At 43.6% G+C, this 21,148-nt stretch overlaps 1 protein-coding gene across 5 annotated transcripts in view; it reads right to left on the bottom strand.

The window, feature by feature from the left end:
• Positions 1 to 21,148, bottom strand: part of LOC115177537 (protein spire homolog 1) — a 57,660-nt gene that overhangs the window by 15,558 nt on the left and 20,954 nt on the right. For 2 of the 5 annotated variants that reach the window (XM_029738420.1, XM_029738415.1), the window contains exons 3-10: positions 16,368 to 16,604; positions 12,146 to 12,271; positions 7,037 to 7,111; positions 6,622 to 6,786; positions 6,362 to 6,448; positions 3,665 to 3,794; positions 2,618 to 2,659; positions 710 to 757 (exon numbers count right to left, since the gene is read on the bottom strand). In XM_029738420.1, the coding sequence (XP_029594280.1) occupies positions 710 to 757; positions 2,618 to 2,659; positions 3,665 to 3,794; positions 6,362 to 6,448; positions 6,622 to 6,786; positions 7,037 to 7,111; positions 12,146 to 12,271; positions 16,368 to 16,604 (910 nt within the window). The remainder of the gene's footprint in view (positions 1 to 709; positions 758 to 2,617; positions 2,660 to 3,664; positions 3,795 to 6,361; positions 6,449 to 6,621; positions 6,787 to 7,036; positions 7,112 to 12,145; positions 12,272 to 16,367; positions 16,605 to 21,148) is intronic. The other 3 variants (XM_029738417.1, XM_029738416.1, XM_029738418.1) reach the window with 3 other exon arrangements.

Raw genomic sequence — 21,148 nt, 5'->3', positions numbered from 1 at the left:
TGCCTGCCTGGGAGAAGACTGACTGGTCCTAGGATCCAGGTTTAAACTAGAGCAGATCAAACATCCACCATTTGCCTGCCTGGGAGAAGACTGGTCCTAGGATCCAGGTTTAAACTAGAGCGGATCAAACATCCACCATTTGCCTGCCTGGGAGAAGACTGGTCCTAGGATCCAGGTTTAAACTAGAGCGGATCAAACATCCACCATTTGCCTGCCTGGGAGAAGACTGGTCCTAGGATCCAGGTTTAAACTAGAGCGGATCAAACATCCACCATTTGCCTGCCTGGGAGAAGACTGGTCCTAGGATCCAGGTTTAAACTAGAGCGGATCAAACATCCACCATTTGCCTGCCTGGGAGAAGACTGGTCCTAGGATCCAGGTTTAAACTAGAGCGGATCAAACATCCACCATTTGCCTGCCTGGGAGAAGACTGGTCCTAGGATCCAGGTTTAAACTAGAGCGGATCAAACATCCACCATTTGTGGCACTATGCTCAGTGTCAGTCAAAAGTAAAAACATTGTAAAGCACTGGTTTCTGTAAACTATATTTGTCGATATAGTATAGTTCAGTCTATTTTAGTCGGGGCATAAGCAGTAGTGTTAGGATACAGCCAAATAGGCAGACAAACAAAACAGGACTAACATTATGTGTTGCAGCACACAAGTTGCTAGTCACATAAACAGAGCCAAACCACTCCACATACTTTACCTTGACGTGTAAGGATCAACTGTGGAGTGCTGTAGTATATGCCTCCACCTAAAAGGGAACACTTCCTTAAAGATGATAGGCCAGACTGTACTAATGGTTTATCCCCGTCCCCAAACATAGCCTGTCGTTTGACTACAGAACTCTATCTCTCAGTGAGTATTGGTATTGGAGAATCTGCCCACAAAGTAAGGGGATAAGTAACCAGCTGCAATGAAGTTCAGATAGCCAACCATCACATACACACTCACGTATGCACGCACAAACACATACACATAATACACACACACATTAAAGCTTCACAACAATAAATTTAACCAACTAGTAGCCATGGATGAGCAAAGGGTAAAATTGCCTCTGATGTGATGAAAGACGCTGGGATCAGTGGGAGAAATGTCAAGCACAGCCAATCAGACTTGTCAAAGTTCAGATACCCGCCCACAACAGGAAGTGTTGACATATAAAAGAGTAAGATTGTAGATTATTAGAAATTATTTTCAGTGTCGCCAATGTAAATTCATTGGCTATCTATCTCACTAGAGGATGTGATGACAACCACTGCAGTACAACCTTATAAAACAGAAGGTATCCTCTTCTAATCTGTTTTAAAAACAGCCATATACTGTAAGTTATTCAGAAGTGCTAAGTGACCAATGCAGGCGATGTTGGAGGTACACTGATGTTTTTGTGAGAATGTGCTTTTTTTGTGTTGAATAGAGCTGGGAGCCGACAGGTGTGTGTGTGTGTGTGTGTGTGTGTGTGTGTGTGTGTGTGTGTGTGTGTGTGTGTGTGTGTGCGTGTGTGTGTCCCGACAGCTCCTGTCTACGCTGCTCTCTGATCCCACCTCTGATTAAATTCTGCAGACTCACTTTCCAAGATGAACAACTGCTTTGTGTGAGGAGGACCGTCATTTTCTAGAAAACCGAGGAAGGTAGTTATGCACGTCTTGGTTGTTTGTAATGAGAACTTCTGAGTAATGGAGTCCTTTAGCTAAGGCAACTCTTTCCCTGATTTGTTTTAGTATGGAAAAGAAAAAGGCCCAGAAGCAGAATTCTATTAATAGATTATTCAGTGGGAGTTTGAAAGGCAGGAGCTCTGTTGTCTCTACTGGCTATAGGCTACTGACTTTTATCAATATCAAATATGTTTTTAACATACTGTACGGTTACAACCCAAGCGCAACGATAGACTAGAGAAAAATGTAGGAAGATCTAATTAGTTTTGACTAATCCCAGATTTTTTTTTAATTTGAAGTGAGCATTACTCAAGCATTTAGACAAGGAAAATACTGTTTTACAATTCCTCCTGAGGGACTGAGAACAATGAGCACCAGCTGTGTGGAGATGCAGAAAAACAGCTGCTTTTGACGTCAGCAAGTGTGCCTTCGAGAAATAGTTCATTATCAGAGATGTACTGTAGCGACAGGCAGCGAATAAAACCGTTGGCCTGTTTGAGTCACATCTACCTTAGTCTTTTTCACAACTGTCTACGGTATGTAAGGCTACATCTAACTTAACATTATCCCTGGGCTTAGTCTGAGTAGATCATTAAGCCCTTTCACATTCCATGTGGAGATTCAAAAACAAGTGTCATAAGAATTGAACTAAGGTTCAGAACGATTGAAAGATATGCTGAGGTTGTCTATGAGTGAGTTGCTGATGTGAAGGCAGCCATCAACCTCCCTTCTGCGCTTGACAGTTCTCATCCTGACCAGTGTCTGACATCATGACGTCACAACCAGAGAGCACACTGCTGCGGTGCAGAGCCAACCAAGCCAACCATCAACACCACCACGGAAGCATGAAGAAGCATGAGATGAGAGCATTAATATGCTCTAGCTTGGGCAGATGGACAACAACCACGATAGATAGAGACGTAAAGAAACAGCCAGGTAACCGGACAGATCTTTACCTGACAAGTCAAAACTTTGAGACATGCTAAGAGGCCGAATTACTGCAAGAGAAACAATGATGGCGTTACAGAGTTATTAAGCCATCCATAGGAGGAATACGGGCAGAAGATATATATTAAGTAAGCAAGAAGAAAGACATCATCTGCCGACATGTCTGGCAGCTGTCCATAGTGCAGTTCAGTATGTTAGGAAATGTACAATGATGAACGTAGTCAGTAGAAAGTGCATAGCCAATGGTGAGAAATCATTAACATAATAACTAAATAAAATACATTCTCTCTTCAGATTCTAAGGTTTGGTTTGGTTATAGTCAATACAGACACTTAGCATAACACCAGACAAGATGTATGTTTAAGTTGTATTACAAGCAGAGCTGTAACGCCAAACAGCACAGACAAGGTGTATGTTTAAGTTGTACTACAAACAGAGCTGTAACGCCAAACAGCACAGGCATCCAAGAACAATAACTTGGCTGGGTGGAAGCATCGTTCAAATCAATGAAAGAAAGTATGATTCACCTTGTGTCTTTCATTCATGCCAATGCCCAGCACCCGTGAATGTGCATAATCACAACATACCTCATCTTCTCACAATGAGTGTGATTGTGTGTGTTTGTGTGTGTGAGAGAGAGAGGGAGAGTAAGAAAGAAAGAAAGAAAGAAAGAAAGAAAGAAAGAAAGAAAGAAAGAAAGAAAGAAAGAAAGAAAGAAAGAAAGAAAGAAAGAAAGAAAGAGAGAGAGAGACAGAGAGAGAGAAAGAGAGAGAGAAAGAGAGAGAGAGACAGAGAGAGAGAGACAGAGAGAGAGAAAGAGAGAGAGAGACAGAGAGAGAGAGAGAGAGAGAGAGAGTAAGAAAGAGAGAGAGAGAGAGAGAGAGAGAGAGAAAGAAAGAGAGAGAGAAAGAAAGAGAGAGAGAGAGAAAGAAAGAGAGAGAGAGAGAAAGAGAGAGAGAGAAAGAGAGAGAGAAAGACATAGAGAGAGAGAAAGAGAGACAGAGAGACAGAGAGACAGAGAGAGAGAGAGAAAGACATAGAGAGGTGTCCCTCACCCAGCCTGCTCCTACGGATCACATCAGGAGAGACAGGTCTCAGTTTCCTCTCAGATTTGATCTCATCCAGGATCCTCTCGTGCAGGGTGGGAGGAACCTGGGGCTGGGGCTTCAGCTTCCTGGCTGCTGCCTACACACACAAACGCACGCACACACACATGCACACACACGCAGATACATACATGCAATCACACTGAGTTATGGGCATCAGCGTTATGTACATCAGGCCTTTCGCCGCTGCCTCCTAAACCTTAACGACACTGTCACTTTACCGTTAATATCCCTGTCACATTACCGTTAATATCACTGTCACTGTACCGTTAATATCACTGTTACTGTACTGTTAATATCACTGTCACTTTACTGTTAACTTCTTTGGGATAGGTGGCAGTATTTTCACGGCTGGATAAAAAACGTACCCGATTTAATCTGGTTACTACTCTTGCCCAGAAACTAGAATATGCATATAATTAGTCGATTTGGATAGAAACACTCTAAATTTTCTAAAACTGTTTGAATGGTGTCTGTGAGTATAACAGAACTCATATGGCAGGCCAAAACCTGCCATATGGCAGTGCCCTGTCTGACAATTTGTTGTCCCTCTGTTGCATCTCTATCAAAAATACAGCATCTGTGCTGTAACGTGACATTTTCTAAGGCTTCCATCGGCTCTCTAAAGCCACCTGAAAGTGGAATGGGGTGTCTGCTGTCTCTGGGCAAAGAACAGCAGCAGAGTTTGTGAGTGGTCAGCCTGGGAACAGTGACACTGGAGATGCGCGGTCACGAGACTACTCCATTTTTTTCTTTCAGCCTTTGAATGAATACAACGTTTCCCGGTTGGAATATTATCGCTATTTTACAAGAAAAATAGCATAAAAATTGATTTTAAACAGCGTTTGACATGCTTCTAAGTACGGTAATGGAATATTTAGAATTTTTTTGTCACGAAATGCACTCGCGCGTCACCCTTCGGATAGTGACCTGAACGCACGAACAAAACGAAGCTATTTGAATATAACTATGGATTATTTGGAACCAAAACAACATTTGTTGTTGAAGTAGAAGTCCTGGGAGTGCATTCTGAATATCACTGTACCGTTAATATCACTGTCACTGTACTGTTAATATCAGTGTCACTGTACCGTTAATATCACTGTCACTTTACTGTTAATATCACTGTTACTGTACCGTTAATATCACTGTCACTGTACTGTTAATATCACTGTCACTGTACCGTTAATATCACTGTCACTGTACCGTTAATATCACTGTCACTTTACTGTTAATATCACTGTCACTGTACCGTTAATATCACTGTCACTTTACTGTTAATATCACTGTCACTTTACCGTTAATATCACTGTCACTGTACCGTTAATATCACTGTTACTGTACCGTTAATATCACTGTCACTGTACCGTTAATATCACTGTCACTGTAATGTTAATATCACTGTCACTGTACCGTTAATATCACTGTCACTGTACAGTTAATATCACTGTCACTGTACCGTTAATATCACTGTCACTGTACCGTTAATATCACTGTCACTGTACCGTTAATATCACTGTCACTGTACCGTTAATATCACTGTCACTTTACTGTTAATATCACTGTCACTGTACCGTTAATATCACTGTCACTGTACTGTTAATATCACTGTTACTGTACCGTTAATATCACTGTCACTGTACCGTTAATATCACTGTCACTGTACTGTTAATATCACTGTTACTGTACCGTTAATATCACTGTCACTGTACCGTTAATATCACTGTCACTGTACCGTTAATATCACTGTCACTGTACCGTTAATATCACTGTACCGTTAATATCACTGTCACTGTACCGTTAATATCACTGTCACTTTGTAACAATAACTCTTGACTGTCAGTACCGCTCCTCTCATTACTGAGGCTGGGGCAGTGAGGCTGGGGCAGAGAGGCTGGGGCAGTGAGGCTGGGGCAGAGAGGCTGGGGCAGAGAGGCTGGGGCAGAGAGGCTGGGGCAGTGAGGCTGGGGCAGTGAGGCTGGGGCAGAGAGGCTGGGGCAGAGAGGCTGGGGCAGAGAGGCTGGGGCAGAGAGGCTGGGGCAGTGAGCATTGATGTACAGCTCCAGTAGTAGATGATCTGAGTATCTATCAATCACCCCTCATTCCAATCAGTATAATCATACCCCAGAACCCCAAAACCTGAACTACCTCTATTTCTTTTGGGATATAAAAAACTCTTTCTTAGACTAAAGATGGTTTCAGTGGCTTGAGGTTCAAATGGAAAGTGGAGACCCCTAGCACCAATTCCCAGGCTTCCTCCAGTGATGAACGAGACTTGGAAGGATGGCATGGCAAGACTAGAAGACACCAGAATGTGAGGAAAGTGGGGCAGGTACCATAGAATGTACTATCGTATAGTATATAGTACATGTATTATACAGTACTGTACATTAACAGGATTAGGAGAGAAAATGTCCCATGTTCTCCTCTCTAAACCCTATGACTGTACAGCCCACATAGATAAGAGATATACTTTACATACATAGCTAATAGCTGTCTTCTTATTTCATTCTATGGTACTCTGTTCAGTCCGAAGAGACAGAACAGAGTTGTATCTCTATGGTTCAGCCCACCACCATTCCAACACCAAGGAGGTTGCTAGTCGATGTAAAGTATATCTGTTGTTTCTATAGGCTGTGCACTCACAGGGTTGAGAGGAGGTCTGGACCGGATGAAGTCTAGGATGACCTCATGGGCGCTCTTCTTCAACCTTGGTGGTATGTCGTTGTTTACCTGGAGGTGCAAGGACACACACACACACACACACACACACACACACACACACACACACACACACACACACACACACACACACACACACACACACACACACACACACAGATTAAGAGAGAGCATAACTACATATAAGCAACAAGCCATGCTTTTAAGACGCCTGACAGTCTTACCATGACCTTGCGTAGATTGTAGCGTTTGGAGCGGATGTCATTCATGAGCATCTCGTAGGGCGTGAGCTGGAACTCGATGGCCAGAGGGTTGTACTGGCGTTCCTGGACCTTCTTCAGCTTCACCCCGTTCCGCAGGTCTCCCATCACCTGCATCCAGAACTTAGCCTGGGGGATGCAGGGGGACAGAAATCATATAGCAACACAGTACTCATCTAATGATTTAACACTTATAGGGCCAATTTCCAGACCCAGATGAAGCCTAGATACTCCTGGGCTACAAACATGCTAGTCCAAGAGTAGGTTTAATATGAGTCTGGGAAACCTGTCTTAAGGGTGTCACATAAGGGTGTCAGAGAAGGGTGTTGCCAGGTAAAAGGGTCTGTGTGAGGCTTGTGATAAGGAGCTGGTCACCTACCCAGTCTGCATTCTGGAGCTCATTTAGGTCTCTGCTGGGATCCTCAGATGGCTCGCCACCCATCTTCTGAAGATTCTACGAGAGAGAGATGAAAGAGAGAGAGAGAGAGAGATGGGGGGATCAGAGTGAGAAAGAGATGAGCACTCAGAGCTTAAATGTGAGTTTAAAGGCCCAGTGCAGTCAAACATCGTGATTTTCCTGTGTTTTATATATATTTCCACACTATGAGGTTGGAATAATACTGTGTAATTGTGAAAATAATGATAATGCCCTTTTAGTGTTTGAAATTTCAGTCTGTTTTTGTGTGATTTAATTTTGGCCTGCCTGGTGACATCAAAAGATAGTTCCAAACCTCTCTGGCAATAACAGCTAGTTTTCAGTTTTCCCTTCCCCACTCTAACAGTCCTAGCAAAATTCTTGCTTGAGAAATTGCTGTTTGCTAAGAAACTATTTCTGTTTCTTTTTGACCATTTTAATTGAAAACAATAACAACAAGGTACTTAATTGTTACCCAGAAATGACTTGATATTGAGATAGAAATTGCTTAGGACGTTGAATAAAGTAACTGACCTCAAAGCCACAGATTTCATCCTTTCATGTTGAAATGAGATGTTAATCAAGTTCATTGAATACCACAGCATGAGGACAGGCAACTGGCCCTGCTATCAGTCACACCCACAAATCAATACGATTCCATTATCAATGACAGTTAACAAGAGCCTTCGCAGCCTGACAACCTGCCACCTGAGGCTCAGTTGGTAGAGCATGGTGTGTGCAACGCCAGGGTTATGGGTTCGATTCACACGGGGGGCCAGTACAATTGTTTTTTTTTTTAAATGCATGAAATGAAATGTATGCATTCACTACTGTAAGTCGCTCTGGATAAGAGCGTCTACTAAATGACTAAAATGTAAATGTAAGTCCCTATCAACTAGCATCATGATGGTACACTCACACATTCCCAACACACTCATGCCCAGTCCATTTTCATCCGTGATTGAAAATCATTATTGTAGCCATAGGGAATAAAGCATGGTCCTGCCAGTGTATGCATAGCAGAGATCACAGCTTTTAGCCAATGTCAAGATGACTGTATGAAATATAGTGTGGGAACTCCCTTAGCTAGCCCATGCTAACACCAATCCACTGCTTTTAAATGTGTGGGAAGGAATGAGCAAGTGTACTTCGAGAGAATTGGGATGGAACCAATGAAGCAGTGAGCAACCTGCATCCCTTCCCTTCCTGATTTAGGAGTTCATTAGAGGACAGGACACTGAGGGATCTGTTCTGCAGCAGAATGGAAAGCCGCCTCCTCTCTCTCTCCTCCTCCTCCCCTCTCTCCCTGTTATTTGTGGTGAGAGAGTGGGTGTCACCCTGCATCCCACTGATGTTTGATAGAGCAATCATGGGAGTCTCTCTGCTACAGCCCCTCACAGGAGATTTACTACAGGGCCTCTCCTCTCACTGGATATACAGAGCCATAACTCACACTGCACTGGAAGGGCATTTGCTAAGGTGTCTGCCTTCTCTACCATTAACAGTTGGTACATATTCCCTTTTCATGTAATAACATAAAACAGAAAGCTTTACCATGGTCCGTGAATAACAACATGATTGGTGACAAACATTTTAAAAAAGGACATAATTTCTGAGCAGAGGAGTCCAGGGTGAGATGATGTTGGATTTAACTCCCGGTGCTCATTTGTATGACCAACACAATACCATCCCTTTCCTAACTTATAGTTTTTAACCCTGAGCAAATAGGAACAGAAGTGGCTTTGGTGATTCAGCTAAAACTATGCTTTTAATAGTGTCCCTCTGTCCTGTTAAAGAGCTCTTTGTGATGAAAGAAAGGGTCTCTCTCTCTGCCTGCTGTCCTGTAGCTGCAGTTAGCTAGATCCCCTGTGGGACAACACATCTCTGCCTCGCTGCCAGACAGAGGAGGACAAGTGGGGGAGGGGAATGATGCAGGGCCGAAAGCTCATCTTACTTCTCCTGGTATTACACACACACACACACACACACACACACACACACACACACACACACACACACACACACACACACACACACACACACACAAATAGATACACACACAGACATACAGTAGACTAGACTACACCCTGGCCTATTCACATCTGGTTGCATACACCAGATAGGCTAACTAAACTGGATGTACTGTCTGTAGCCCCCTGAACCACAGAGCTTGACACTTGTCTCCCCTTCTTCATAGCTAAGCTCTTACCCTCTCCTCATAATAAGACTCTCCACTCTCTTTTGTAACAGTAAATTATATAACTGTCTAATTTCTTCGCTCCTTTCAGACGTACTATTGTGGAGGGGGAGTGCTGCTTAGCTGGATGGGTCCCTGGGGAGTAGCACCCAGTCTGTGGTTCATGCGGACCATTCCATTTGCTGAGCACATAGATTTTTCCTATAGCACACCCTGCAGAAAAATGTATGACCTCAATGATGCACATTTTTGGGGTTCACAGGTTATATATGACAACTGAGACTGTGGGGGGTTGGTGGGTCTATGTACATGTATTTTCTTCTCTGTCTGTGACTCTAAACACACTGACTGTAATTCTCTATAGAGACTCCGTCATGTTGAGCAATAGGAAGAACTATTGCCCAGTACATCAGGCTTCCTGCCATCCAGGACCTAGGCGGTGTCAAAGACTCCAGTCACCACAGTCAGACTGTTCTCTCTGCTACTGCATGGCAAGCGGTACCTGAGGGTCAAGTCTAGGACCAAAAGGCTCCTTAACAGGTTCTACCCCCAAGCCATAAGACTGCTGAACAATTAATCAAATGGCCAGCCAAACTATTTGCATTGACCCCCCCCCCCCCCTTTGGTTTTTACACTGCTGCTACTTGCTGTTTATTATCTATGCATAGTCACTTTACCTCTACCTACATGTACAAATGACCTTGACTAACCTGTACCCCCGCACGTTGTCTCGGTACCAGTACCCCCTGTATATAACCTCATTATTGTTATTTTTTACTTTAGTTTATTTTGTAAATATTTTCTTAACTCTATTTTCTTAAAACGGCATTGGTGGTTAAGGGCTAGTAATTAGGCATTTCACGGTAAGGTCTACACCTGTGGTATTCGGCACATGTGACAAATAACATTTGATTTGATTTAGCGCATGTGACCCTGTAGCAGACAGCAGTGCATTGAGGGACATTAAACTAAGCCTTTAGGTATGCAGACATGTTCACAACAGCATTAGGGGTTTACCTATGTACAGATGTAGGATCTTAATTTGAGCCAGTTTGCTACAGCAGGAAAATAATCTTGCCGCAACAGGAAATGTGAATTATTATGTGGATTATAATGAATGGACATTTTTGTAGGGTTTGATAAAAATGTGAAAAGTCTGAAATTTCTAAGTGGAAAATACAAACTTCAGAAGTTCTCCTGCAACAAGGTGATCAAATTAAGATCCTACATCGGTACCACCACAGAACTAAGCCCTATAATACTGTACTACAGAACTGTACAGACAGAAGTGGACTCTGCTCCCCAGCTAGGTGAAAGACTGAGCAGAATATTTGACAACAAAACCTACAGCTACTACAAGGCAGCTTCCCCTGAGGTAGACAGATCACTCCCATCAATGCTCCTTACTGGCCTACTTTAACATTTCATATGCTGGGGTGGGATAGCATGTCTACACGCACGCACGCACGCACGCTCACGCTCGCGCACGCGCACGCACACGCACACGCACACGCACACGCACACACACACACAGCATGTACTGTTGTTCCTCTCTCTCAGTCCCCGGTCCACAACATTGTCGATCCCTATTACATTCTAGCCCACAGTAAACATCACTGTGATGACCTGTGGCAGACATGGTTAGGGATGTCCTGAAATATGAGATGCTAAATATAATCCATGCATGCAGCTCGGTGCGAGGCACAGCGGCAGATAACAACACTGCTGCCTGAGTCTCATCCTGACTTCCTGCTGTGGATATGTTTTACAAACAACAGCTGTGGCTCTAGCATTACAGTACAACATCAATCCAAGTATCCATGCCAACACACTGGTTATGTTGTGTGTGTTACTTTTTTTAGCAAATTGCTTGATTTTAGCAGAGTAATAGACAGTTTCACTAGAACACACACACACAGAATAACCTGCATTCCTTCTCTGTAACACACACACACACACACACACACACACACACCTTCTCTGTAACACACACACACACATACACACACACACACAGTAACCTGCATTCCTTCTCTGTAACACACCTGCACACACACACACACACACACACACAGTAACCTGCATTCCTTCTCCTTTGTAACATGCACACACACACACCTGACTCAAGGCTGATATACAGTAGCTGATATACAGTAGCTGATATACAGTAGCTGATATACAGCAGCTGATATACAGCAGCTGATATACAGTAGCTGATATACAGCAGCTGATATACAGTAGGATCCATTACAGGACATGTATGTAGTGTGCCATGTTGATCAGTTCTCTGAAGCATGTGAAACACCTTAATGTCATGTTGCTTAATCTCCTGAATGAATGTCTCTCCAGTCACATGACCTCTGAACATATGTCCCTGGTCTACATGTCTGTCTGATTAATAGTACAAGGTTGTGTCGTGGTGAATGCCAATGACCATTCAGATTCACCTTTTAGTGGTCCTATGTGCACTGGAGCCTGAGAATAAGATGTCAATCAGGTCCCAGAAACAGACCGGAGCTGTTCCAATATCCACACTGGTTAGCATACCACATAGGATAAAGCAATGTATTGGGAATACATGCTAAGTAGTATGCTAAGTAGTATGCTATAGACAATGGAACAGAACCACTATGTAAGCAAGCTGAGGGTCTATGCAGTCAGGTACTGTGTAGTGTGTTGTGAGCATTGGTAAATGGAGGTGGTTTGGTGAACCATGGTCACATGATGAGTAACCTTTCCTGAGACCTGAAGACTTTCTTTACCTGCCCAAGCTAATTCCTAGCCTTTAGCTCAGTGGACTAGCACAGTATTGTCGCACACAGGAGACAGGGGGTTTGAACCCAGTTGGTCACGTATTGATGTGTAGGTAGCCTCACCTCTTTGGCACTCTTGATCTTCTCCAGGAAGGAGCGTAGCTCCCTGGTCTCAGCGTAGAGAGCACGGCACACAGCCTGGTAGTGGCTGGGGGCATCGCCAGGGCTGGGGAGGTGAGACACACACATCTACAGACAGACAGACAGAGAGAGAGAAGTAGTACTGTAAGTAAAACATTGTAGATACTGTAAATATGGTAATTCAGCAGATGACAGAATGTATCCTTGTGACAGCAGATTACAAAATACTGTATGTCCTTGTTTCTCTGAGATGAACAGAAGGTGCTCTTGGCATGATCTTGGCACCAGTAGTCCACTGCATTTCCCATCCCATATAGCGTCTGAAATTCTAACAGAAAATGGTTGGCCGTCTCATCTGCAATCTTGTCCACCAAGTAAATTCCCTGAATTGACAACATTTCCATTAGATAAATGGTGCTGCTGTGTAGAGGAGGAAGCCTGGAGCAGAAATTGAGAATTAGGTATTAGGGAGTCTTTCCCCAGTAGCATCATAATCTCATATGCCCTGACCCATTCATTTTTAAAAGAGTCATGCTTATATAGGAGAAGATCCCTGATTGTAAATCACATAGGAACATACATCTGAAATGTTGTGAAACATCTAGAAGGCAGTTAGGGAGAGAGAGGGGTAGGCAGTTCCTTTAGAGCAAGGCTCTGTAGTTAACAACAGACAGAGGGAGAGACGAGGAGTGGACTGGAGGATAGAGAGGATGACAGCTATTAGAGGAGACATCTAGCCATCAGGCACTAGGGCTGGCAAGACAACAGCGACACTGTCACCCAGGCAGCTCAGATGTCCACAGCCTCAGATAACCTTACTAGCAGTCGCTATGGAGACCTGGTTCCATCCCCTGGGCCCTGTCTCTAGAATCATTATTTCACCACTGTCATGTCTGTCCTCTGGCCGGGTCGGATGGAAGGCTGAAGACTATGGTTCAGTCGAGGCTCCTCAAAGGAGGAAGGGTAGGACCATCCTCCTCAGTGAATTTCATTTAAAAAATAATTACATTTAAAAAGTTATCCTTTTTAGATAAAACTATACTAAATATATGTCACCAAATAATTGATTAAAACACACTATTTTGCTATGAAGGTTTACAGTAGCCTCAGCAGCACTCTGTAGGGTAGCACCATGTGTAGCCGGAGGACAGCTAGCTTCTGTTCTCCTCTGGGTACATTGACTTCAATACAAAACCTAGGTGGCTCATGGTCCTCCCACCCTTCCATAGACTTACACAGTAATTAAGACAACTTCCGGAGGACGTCCTCCAACCTATCAGAGCTCTTGCAGCAGGAACTGACATGTTATCCACCCAATCAAAGGATCAGATAATGACTCTAGTACTGAAAGCATACGCTAAAAATGAATGAGAAGGAAGAGAGAGAGTGATTTCTTCAATTTTCTTTACTGTCAGTTTCACTCACAGCTAGAAAATGCAGCTAGCTAGTTTAGCCTACTCAAACACCCTGCTCAAACAGAGAAATCCTATGTTAGCTAGCTGGCTATGACTATCCAACACAACACTGGAAATCTTCCAAGTCAAGGTAAGCTTTTGGTTTTACTAATTTATTGTCACCGGGGCCCGCCGGTGCAACTACTTACTGACTGACTGTACACTGTAACGTTACTGCATGACTGTAGCGGGTTTACTAACGCGTTAGTTCTATTAGCTATGTTGACTATGATGTTACTTTAGCTAATATGGTGACAACAATGTAGGCTGTGTGTAGTGGTTATGATATGGTTTGGCTTGGAAAGTGTTTTTTACCTGGTCTCCTACAGCTGATGTGTTATGCATTGCAGTCCACAAGTGAAGGAAAAAGGTGAGAGGAGAAAAACGCATAGATGCCAGAAGGAACACAACGTGGCTGCTATGAAAATGAGCTGTGTTTACACTTGATCAGGGGTGTATTCATTCCGAAAAAAATGTCTTAAATGGAATGAAAAGGGGATAAACATACATTCATTTGTCCAACAGAAACTCTCGTTTGAAACTGTTAGACTAATGATTACACCCTAGATCAGCTGGATGCGGGCAAGAGTGTGCAAGGTGGTATTGAATGTCACTTTCTGTCACCTCAAATTTTTCTCTCGACCTAGGTGCACCTACGTTGTAAACTTTCATTCATAGGCTAGGTTGTAGCAACCTCATGATGGGTATAGGGAAAATTCTAGAATAATGTAGTAGCCTAAACCTATCGATGTTAAATGGAACTGGATGAATGGAATATGAATGGCAGTCATCCAATATGCTCTAATAGAAATAAGGCCATGCTAATGAAAATAAAATTGTCCTCCTGCCACTGCATAGTTATGTAAACACCACTGGGGCATCTAAGGACTCACTGGGTGGATCTAGTATGATTTCTGTTCTCTCAACACTAGTGGACATGCTGGGTGGATCTAGTATGATGTCTGTTCTCTCAACACTACTGGGTGGATCTAGTATGATGTCTGTTCTCTCAACACTACTGGGTGGATCTAGTATGATGTCTGTTCTCTCAACACTACTGGGTGGATCTAGTATGATGTCTGTTCTCTCAACACTACTGGGTGGATCTAGTATGATGTCTGTTCTCTCAACACTACTGGGTGGATCTAGTATGATGTCTGTTCTCTCAACACTACTGGACATGCTGGGTGGATCTAGTATGATGTCTGTTCTATCAACACTACTGGGTGGATCTAGTATGTTGTCTGTTCTCTCAACACTACTGGGTGGATCTAGTATGATGTCTGTTCTCTCAACACTACTGGACATGCTGGGTGGATCTAGTATGATGTCTGTTCTCTCAACCCTACTGGACATGGTGGGTGGATCTAGTATGATGTCTGTTCTCTCAACACTACTGGACATTCTAGTTGGATCTAGTATAGATAATACTCTCAACACTACTGGACATGGTGGGTGGATCTAGTATAGATAACAGTCTCAACACTACTGGACATGGTGGGTGGATCTAGTATAGATAATACTCTCAACACTACTGGACATGGTGGGTGGATCTAGTATAGATAATAATCTCAACACTATTGGACATGGTGGGTGGATCTAGTATAGATAATACTCTCAACACTACTGGACATGGTGGGTGGATCTAGTATAGATAATAATCTCAACACTACTGGACATGGTGGGTGGATCTAGTATAGATTATAGTCTCAACACTACTGGACATGGTGGGTGAATCTAGTATAGATTATAGTCTCAACACTACTGGACATGGTGGGTGGATCTAGTATAGATAATAATCTCAACACTACTGGACATGGTGGGTGGATCTAGTATAGATAATAATCTCAACACTATTGGACATGGTGGGTGGATCTAGTATAGATAATACTCTCAACACTACTGGACATGGTGGGTGGATCTAGTATAGATAATAATCTCAACACTACTGGACATGGTGGGTGGATCTAGTATAGATAATACTCTCAACACTACTGGACATGGTGGGTGGATCTAGTATAGATAATAATCTCAACACTACTGGACATGGTGGGTGGATCTAGTATAGATTATAGTCTCAACACTACTGGACATGGTGGGTGAATCTAGTATAGATTATAGTCTCAACACTACTGGACATGGTGGGTGGATCTAGTATAGATAATACTCTCAACACTACTGGACATGGTGGGTGGATCTAGCATAGATTATAGTCTCAACACTACTGGACATGTTGGGTGGATCTAGTATAGATAATAATCTCAACACTACTGGACATGGTGGGTGGATCTAGTATAGATAATACTCTCAACACTACTGGACATGGTGGGTGGATCTAGTATAGATAATAATCTCAACACTACTGGACATGGTGGGTGGATCTAGTATAGATAATAATCTCAACACTACTGGACATGGTGGGTGGATCTAGTATAGATTATAGTCTCAACACTACTGGACATGGTGGGTGGATCTAGTATAGATTATAGTCTCAACACTACTGGACATGGTGGGTGGATTTAGTATTGATTATAGTCTCAACACTACTGGAGGAAAGACACATTTACAACAATTGCAGGCTCCAGTACCATAACCCTGAGCTGATCACCACCATTTTGAAGTTGACTGCACTTCATGGCTTGACAGCAGAAAACCTACTATTTCCTTATTAACCCTGCCATTCACCCATGTAGTGACATTTTGGCTTTTAATCATCAACCACCACCCTCCCCCAATCAACAGCTGCCTACCTTCAGGATGTCCCTGTAGCCACGGACATTACAGCTGTTGATGGGGTCGTCTTCGGCCTCCTCCTCTTCCTCGGTGGCCTCGTAACCTTCGTCAGGGCAGGCGTCTCTCTCGGCCTCGCCCATGTTGGTCATGAGGTCTATGAGCTGCTCCAGGGGTGGGCTCAGCTCCCGCTCCTCGCTCTCCTTCAGTCCGTAGTCCAACGCCTTGTAGATCATGATGCCCAGAGACTCAATCACCTGAAGGACAGGACACAAGCAACAACACACACTGGGTATCATTATATTGCCATCCATATACAGTGCCTTCGGAAAGTATTCAGACCTCTTCACTTTTTCCACATTTTGTTACGTTACAGCCTTATTCTAAAATTGATTAAATAAATACAAATCCTCAGCAATCTACACACAATACCGCACAATGACAAAGCGAAAACATTTTTTTGACATTTTTGCAAATGTATTAAAATAAAAAACAAAAACACCTTATTTACATAAGTATTCAGACCCTTTGCTATGAGACTCGAAATTGAGCTCAGGTGCATCCTGTTTCCATTGATCATCCTTGAGATGTTTCTACAACTTGATTAGAGTCCACCTGGGGTAAATTCAATTGATTGGACATGATTTGGAAAGGCACACACCTGTCTATATAAGGTCCCAAAGTTGACAGTGCATGTCAGAGCAAAAACCAAGCCATGAGGTCGAAGGAATTGTCTGTAGAGTTCCGAGACAGAATTGTGTCGAGGCACAGATCTGGGGAAGGTTACCAAAAAATGTCTGCATCATTGAAGGTCCCCAATAACACAGTGGCCTCCATCATTCTTAAATGGAAGAAGTTTGGAACCAGCAAGGCTCTTCCTAGAGCTGGCCGCCCGGCCAAACGAAGTAATCAGGGGAGAAGGGCCTTGGCCAGGGAGGAGACCAAGAACCCAATGGTCACTCTGACAGAACTCTAGAGTTTGTCTGTGGAGATGGGAGAAACTTCCAGAAGGACAACCATCTCTGCAGCACTCCACCAATCAGGCCTTTATGGTAAAGTGACCAGATGGAAGCCACTCCTCAGTAAAAAGGCACATGTCACCCCGCTTGGAGTTTGCCAAAAGGCACCTAAAGACTCTCAGACCATGAGAAAAAAGATTCACTGGTCTGATGAAACCAAGATTGAACTCTTTGGCCTGAATGCCAAGCGTCACGTCTGGAGGAAACCTGGCACCATCCCTACGGTGAAGCATAGTGGTGGCAGCATCATGCTGTGGGGATGTTTTTCAGTGACAGGGACTGGGAGACTAGTTGGTAGGGAAAGATGGAACGGAGTAAAGTACAGAGAGATCCTTGATGAAAACCTACTCCAGAGCACTCAGGACCTCAGACTGGGGGCGAAGGTTCACCTTCCAACAGGACAACGAACCTAAGCACACAGCCAAGACAAAGCAGGAGTGGCTTCAGGACAAGTCTCTGAATGTCCTTGAGTGGCCCAGCCAGAGCCCGGACTTGAACCCAATTTAACATCTCTGGAGAGAACTGAAAATAGCTGTGCAGTGACGCATTGTCATTATGGTGTATTGCGTGTAGAGCATGGTGTTTGCAATGCCAGCATGGTGTGTGCAACGCCAGGGTTGTGGGTTCGATTCCCACGGGGGGACAGTACAAAAAAAATAAAAATAATTAAATACAAAAATGCATGAAATGAAATGTATGTATTCACTACTGTAAGTCGCTCTGGATAAGAGCGTCTGCTAAATGACTAAAATGTATATGTAAAATGGGAGAAAAAAAATTGTTTTAAATAAGGCTGTAACGTAACAAAATGTGGAATAAGTCAAGAGGTCTGAATACTTTCCAAAGGCACTGTACGTTCATCATTGTCATCCAAGAATCATGCCAAAACAATGTCTTCATGTTTTGAATAAACGGATTTTGAATAATTTGTCTTGATTTGTGTTATTCAGCTGTTAATCTCCTGGAAAACAACAGTAAATATGGGTTTGTGTCTTCGTTCCCAGCTATGTAATATATACTGCTCAAAAAAATAAAGGGAACACTTAAACAACACATCCTAGATCTGAATGAAAGAAATAATGTTATTAAATACTTTTTTCTTTACATAGTTGAATGTGCTGACAACAAAATCACACAAAAATAATCAATGGAAATCCAATTTATCAACCCATGGAGGTCTGGATTTGGAGTCACACTCAAAATGAAAGTGGAAAACCACACTACAGGCTGATCCAACTTTGATGTAATGTCCTTAAAACAAGTCAAAATTAGGCTCAGTAGTGTGTGTGGCCTCCACGTGCCTGTATGACCTCCCTACAACGCCTGGGCATGCTCCTGATGAGGTGGCGGATGGTCTCCTGAGGGATCTCCTCCCAGACCTGGACTGAAGCATCCGCCAACTCCTGGACAGTCTGTGGTGCAACGTGGCGTTGGTGGATGGAGCGAGACATGATGTCCCAGATGTGCTCAATTGGATTCAGGTCTGGGGAACGGGCGGGCCAGTCCATAGCATCAATGCCTTCCTCTTGCAGGAACTGCTGACACACTCCAGCCACACGAGGTCTAGCATGGTCTTGCATTAGGAGGAACCCAGGGCCAACCGCACCAGCATATGGTCTCACAAGGGGTCTGAGGATCTCATCTCGGTACCTAATGGCAGTCAGGCTACCTCTGGCGAGCACATGGAGGGCTGTGCGGCCCCCCAAAGAAATGCCACCCCACACCATGACTGACCCACCGCCAAACCGGTCATGCTGGAGGATGTTGCAGGCAGCAGAACGTTCTCCACGGCGTCTCCAGACTCTGTCACGTCTGTCACGCGCTCAGTGTGAACCTGCTTTCATCTGTGAAGAGCACAGGGCGCCAGTGGCGAATTTGCCAATCTTGGTGTTCTCTGGCAAATGCCAAACGTCCTGCACGGTGTTGGGCTGTAAGCACAACCCCCACCTGTGGACGTCGGGCCCTCATACCACCCTCATGGAGTCTGTTTCTGACCGTTTGAGCAGACATGCACATTTGTGGCCTGCTGAAGGTCATTTTGCAGGGCTCTGGCAGTGCTTCTCCTGCTCCTCCTTGCACAAAGGCGGAGGTAGCGGTCCTGCTGCTGGGTTGTTGCCCTCCTACGGCCTCCTCCACGTCTCCTGATGTACTGGCCTGTCTCCTGGTAGCTCCATGCTCTGGACACTACGCTGACAGACACAGCAAACCTTCTTGCCACAGCTCGCATTGATGTGCCATCCTGGATGAGCTGCACTACCTGAGCCACTTGTGTGGGTTGTAGACTCCGTCTCATGCTACCACTAGAGTGAAAGCACCGCCAGCATTCAAAAGTGACAAAAACATCAGCCAGGAAGCATAGGAACTGAGAAGTGGTCTGTGGTCCCCACCTGCAGAACCACTCCTTTATTGGGGGTGTCTTGCTAATTGCCTATAATTTCCACCTGTTGTCTATTCCATTTGCACAACAGCATGCGAAATGTATTGTCAATCAGTGTTGCTTCCTAAGTGGACAGTTTGATTTCACAGAAGTGAGATTGACTTGGAGTTACATTGTGTTGTTTAAGTGTTCCCTTTATTTTTTTGAGCAGTGTATATAATCTCCTTTCATGCCCTCATTGTCCCATGCTTTCAGCTGTAGCATGTGCTACACAAACACATGACCCTTTCATTCAAGTGAACGACCCAACCTTTAAAAGCAAGGCAGACCTTAACAGATTAGTCAGTAATAACGTGACTTGACTGAGCCAGCAGAGAATACTGGACATTATAAACTGGGTGGTTCAAGCCCTGAATGCTGATTGGCTGACAGCCGTGGTATATCAGATGACAAAACACTTATTTTTACTGCTCTAATTACGTTTGTAACCAGTTTATAATAGCAATAAGGCACCTCTGGGTTTGTGATATATGGCCAATATATCACGGCTAAGGGCTGTATCCAGGCACCCTGCGTTGTGTAGTGCATAAGAACAGCCCTTAGCCGTGGTATATTGGCCATATACCACTCGCCCTCTGGCCTTATTGCTTAATAATAATGACATATAAATACCGTATGCAATATATATTTAAGATGATAAAAACAACAAATATTCAAGAGCTTCAGAGGAGTGATTTAAATCTTATGCATACATTTATTAAATCAAGAATGTCTATATTGTTTTATGCTTAAGTCCAGCGCTTAATTTGCACCTCTGCCCCCTCCCACTTCATCATGTTTTTCCTTATAGAATCACAGCAGCGCAAAGGGTTCTGGAGGAGCTGCAGCAAGCCTGATAAATTGACATAAATGTGCCAAAGCTATAGTTACTCCTGTCTGTTCAGAAAGAAATGAAATAATTCAGAATAGCCTATTACACCATGACAAAGCCCAAAATGTTGCCACAGAGGATAAATAGCTTATTTTAAAAATAGCCTAGCTGTGGAGAGTAGCTCAATAACAAGGCACAGCCTACAGTCGGGAACACGCTGCAAATCTGTCAGTGAACAGCATGCAGACAAAACTGGCCTTTCGCAATATTTTAAATATTGCCTACACAGGTTGGAAAGCAAATGTCTCCTGCTGAAAAGAGAAGACTCTAATATGTCAGCTGCAGGCTATCTATATACAGTGCATTCGGAAAGTATTCAGACCCCTTGACTTTTTTCACATTTTGTTACTGTACAACCTTATTCTAAAATGGATTAAATTGTTTTTTTCCCCCCTCGTCAATCTAAGCACAACACCCCATAATGACAAGCAAAAACTTTTTTAAACATTTTTGCAAATTCATTAATTCATTAAA

Source organism: Salmo trutta, chromosome 37, assembly GCF_901001165.1.
Source record: "Salmo trutta chromosome 37, fSalTru1.1, whole genome shotgun sequence".
Taxonomy (NCBI): Eukaryota; Metazoa; Chordata; class Actinopteri; order Salmoniformes; family Salmonidae; genus Salmo; species Salmo trutta.
This window is presented reverse-complemented; position numbering and strand designations above follow the sequence as displayed.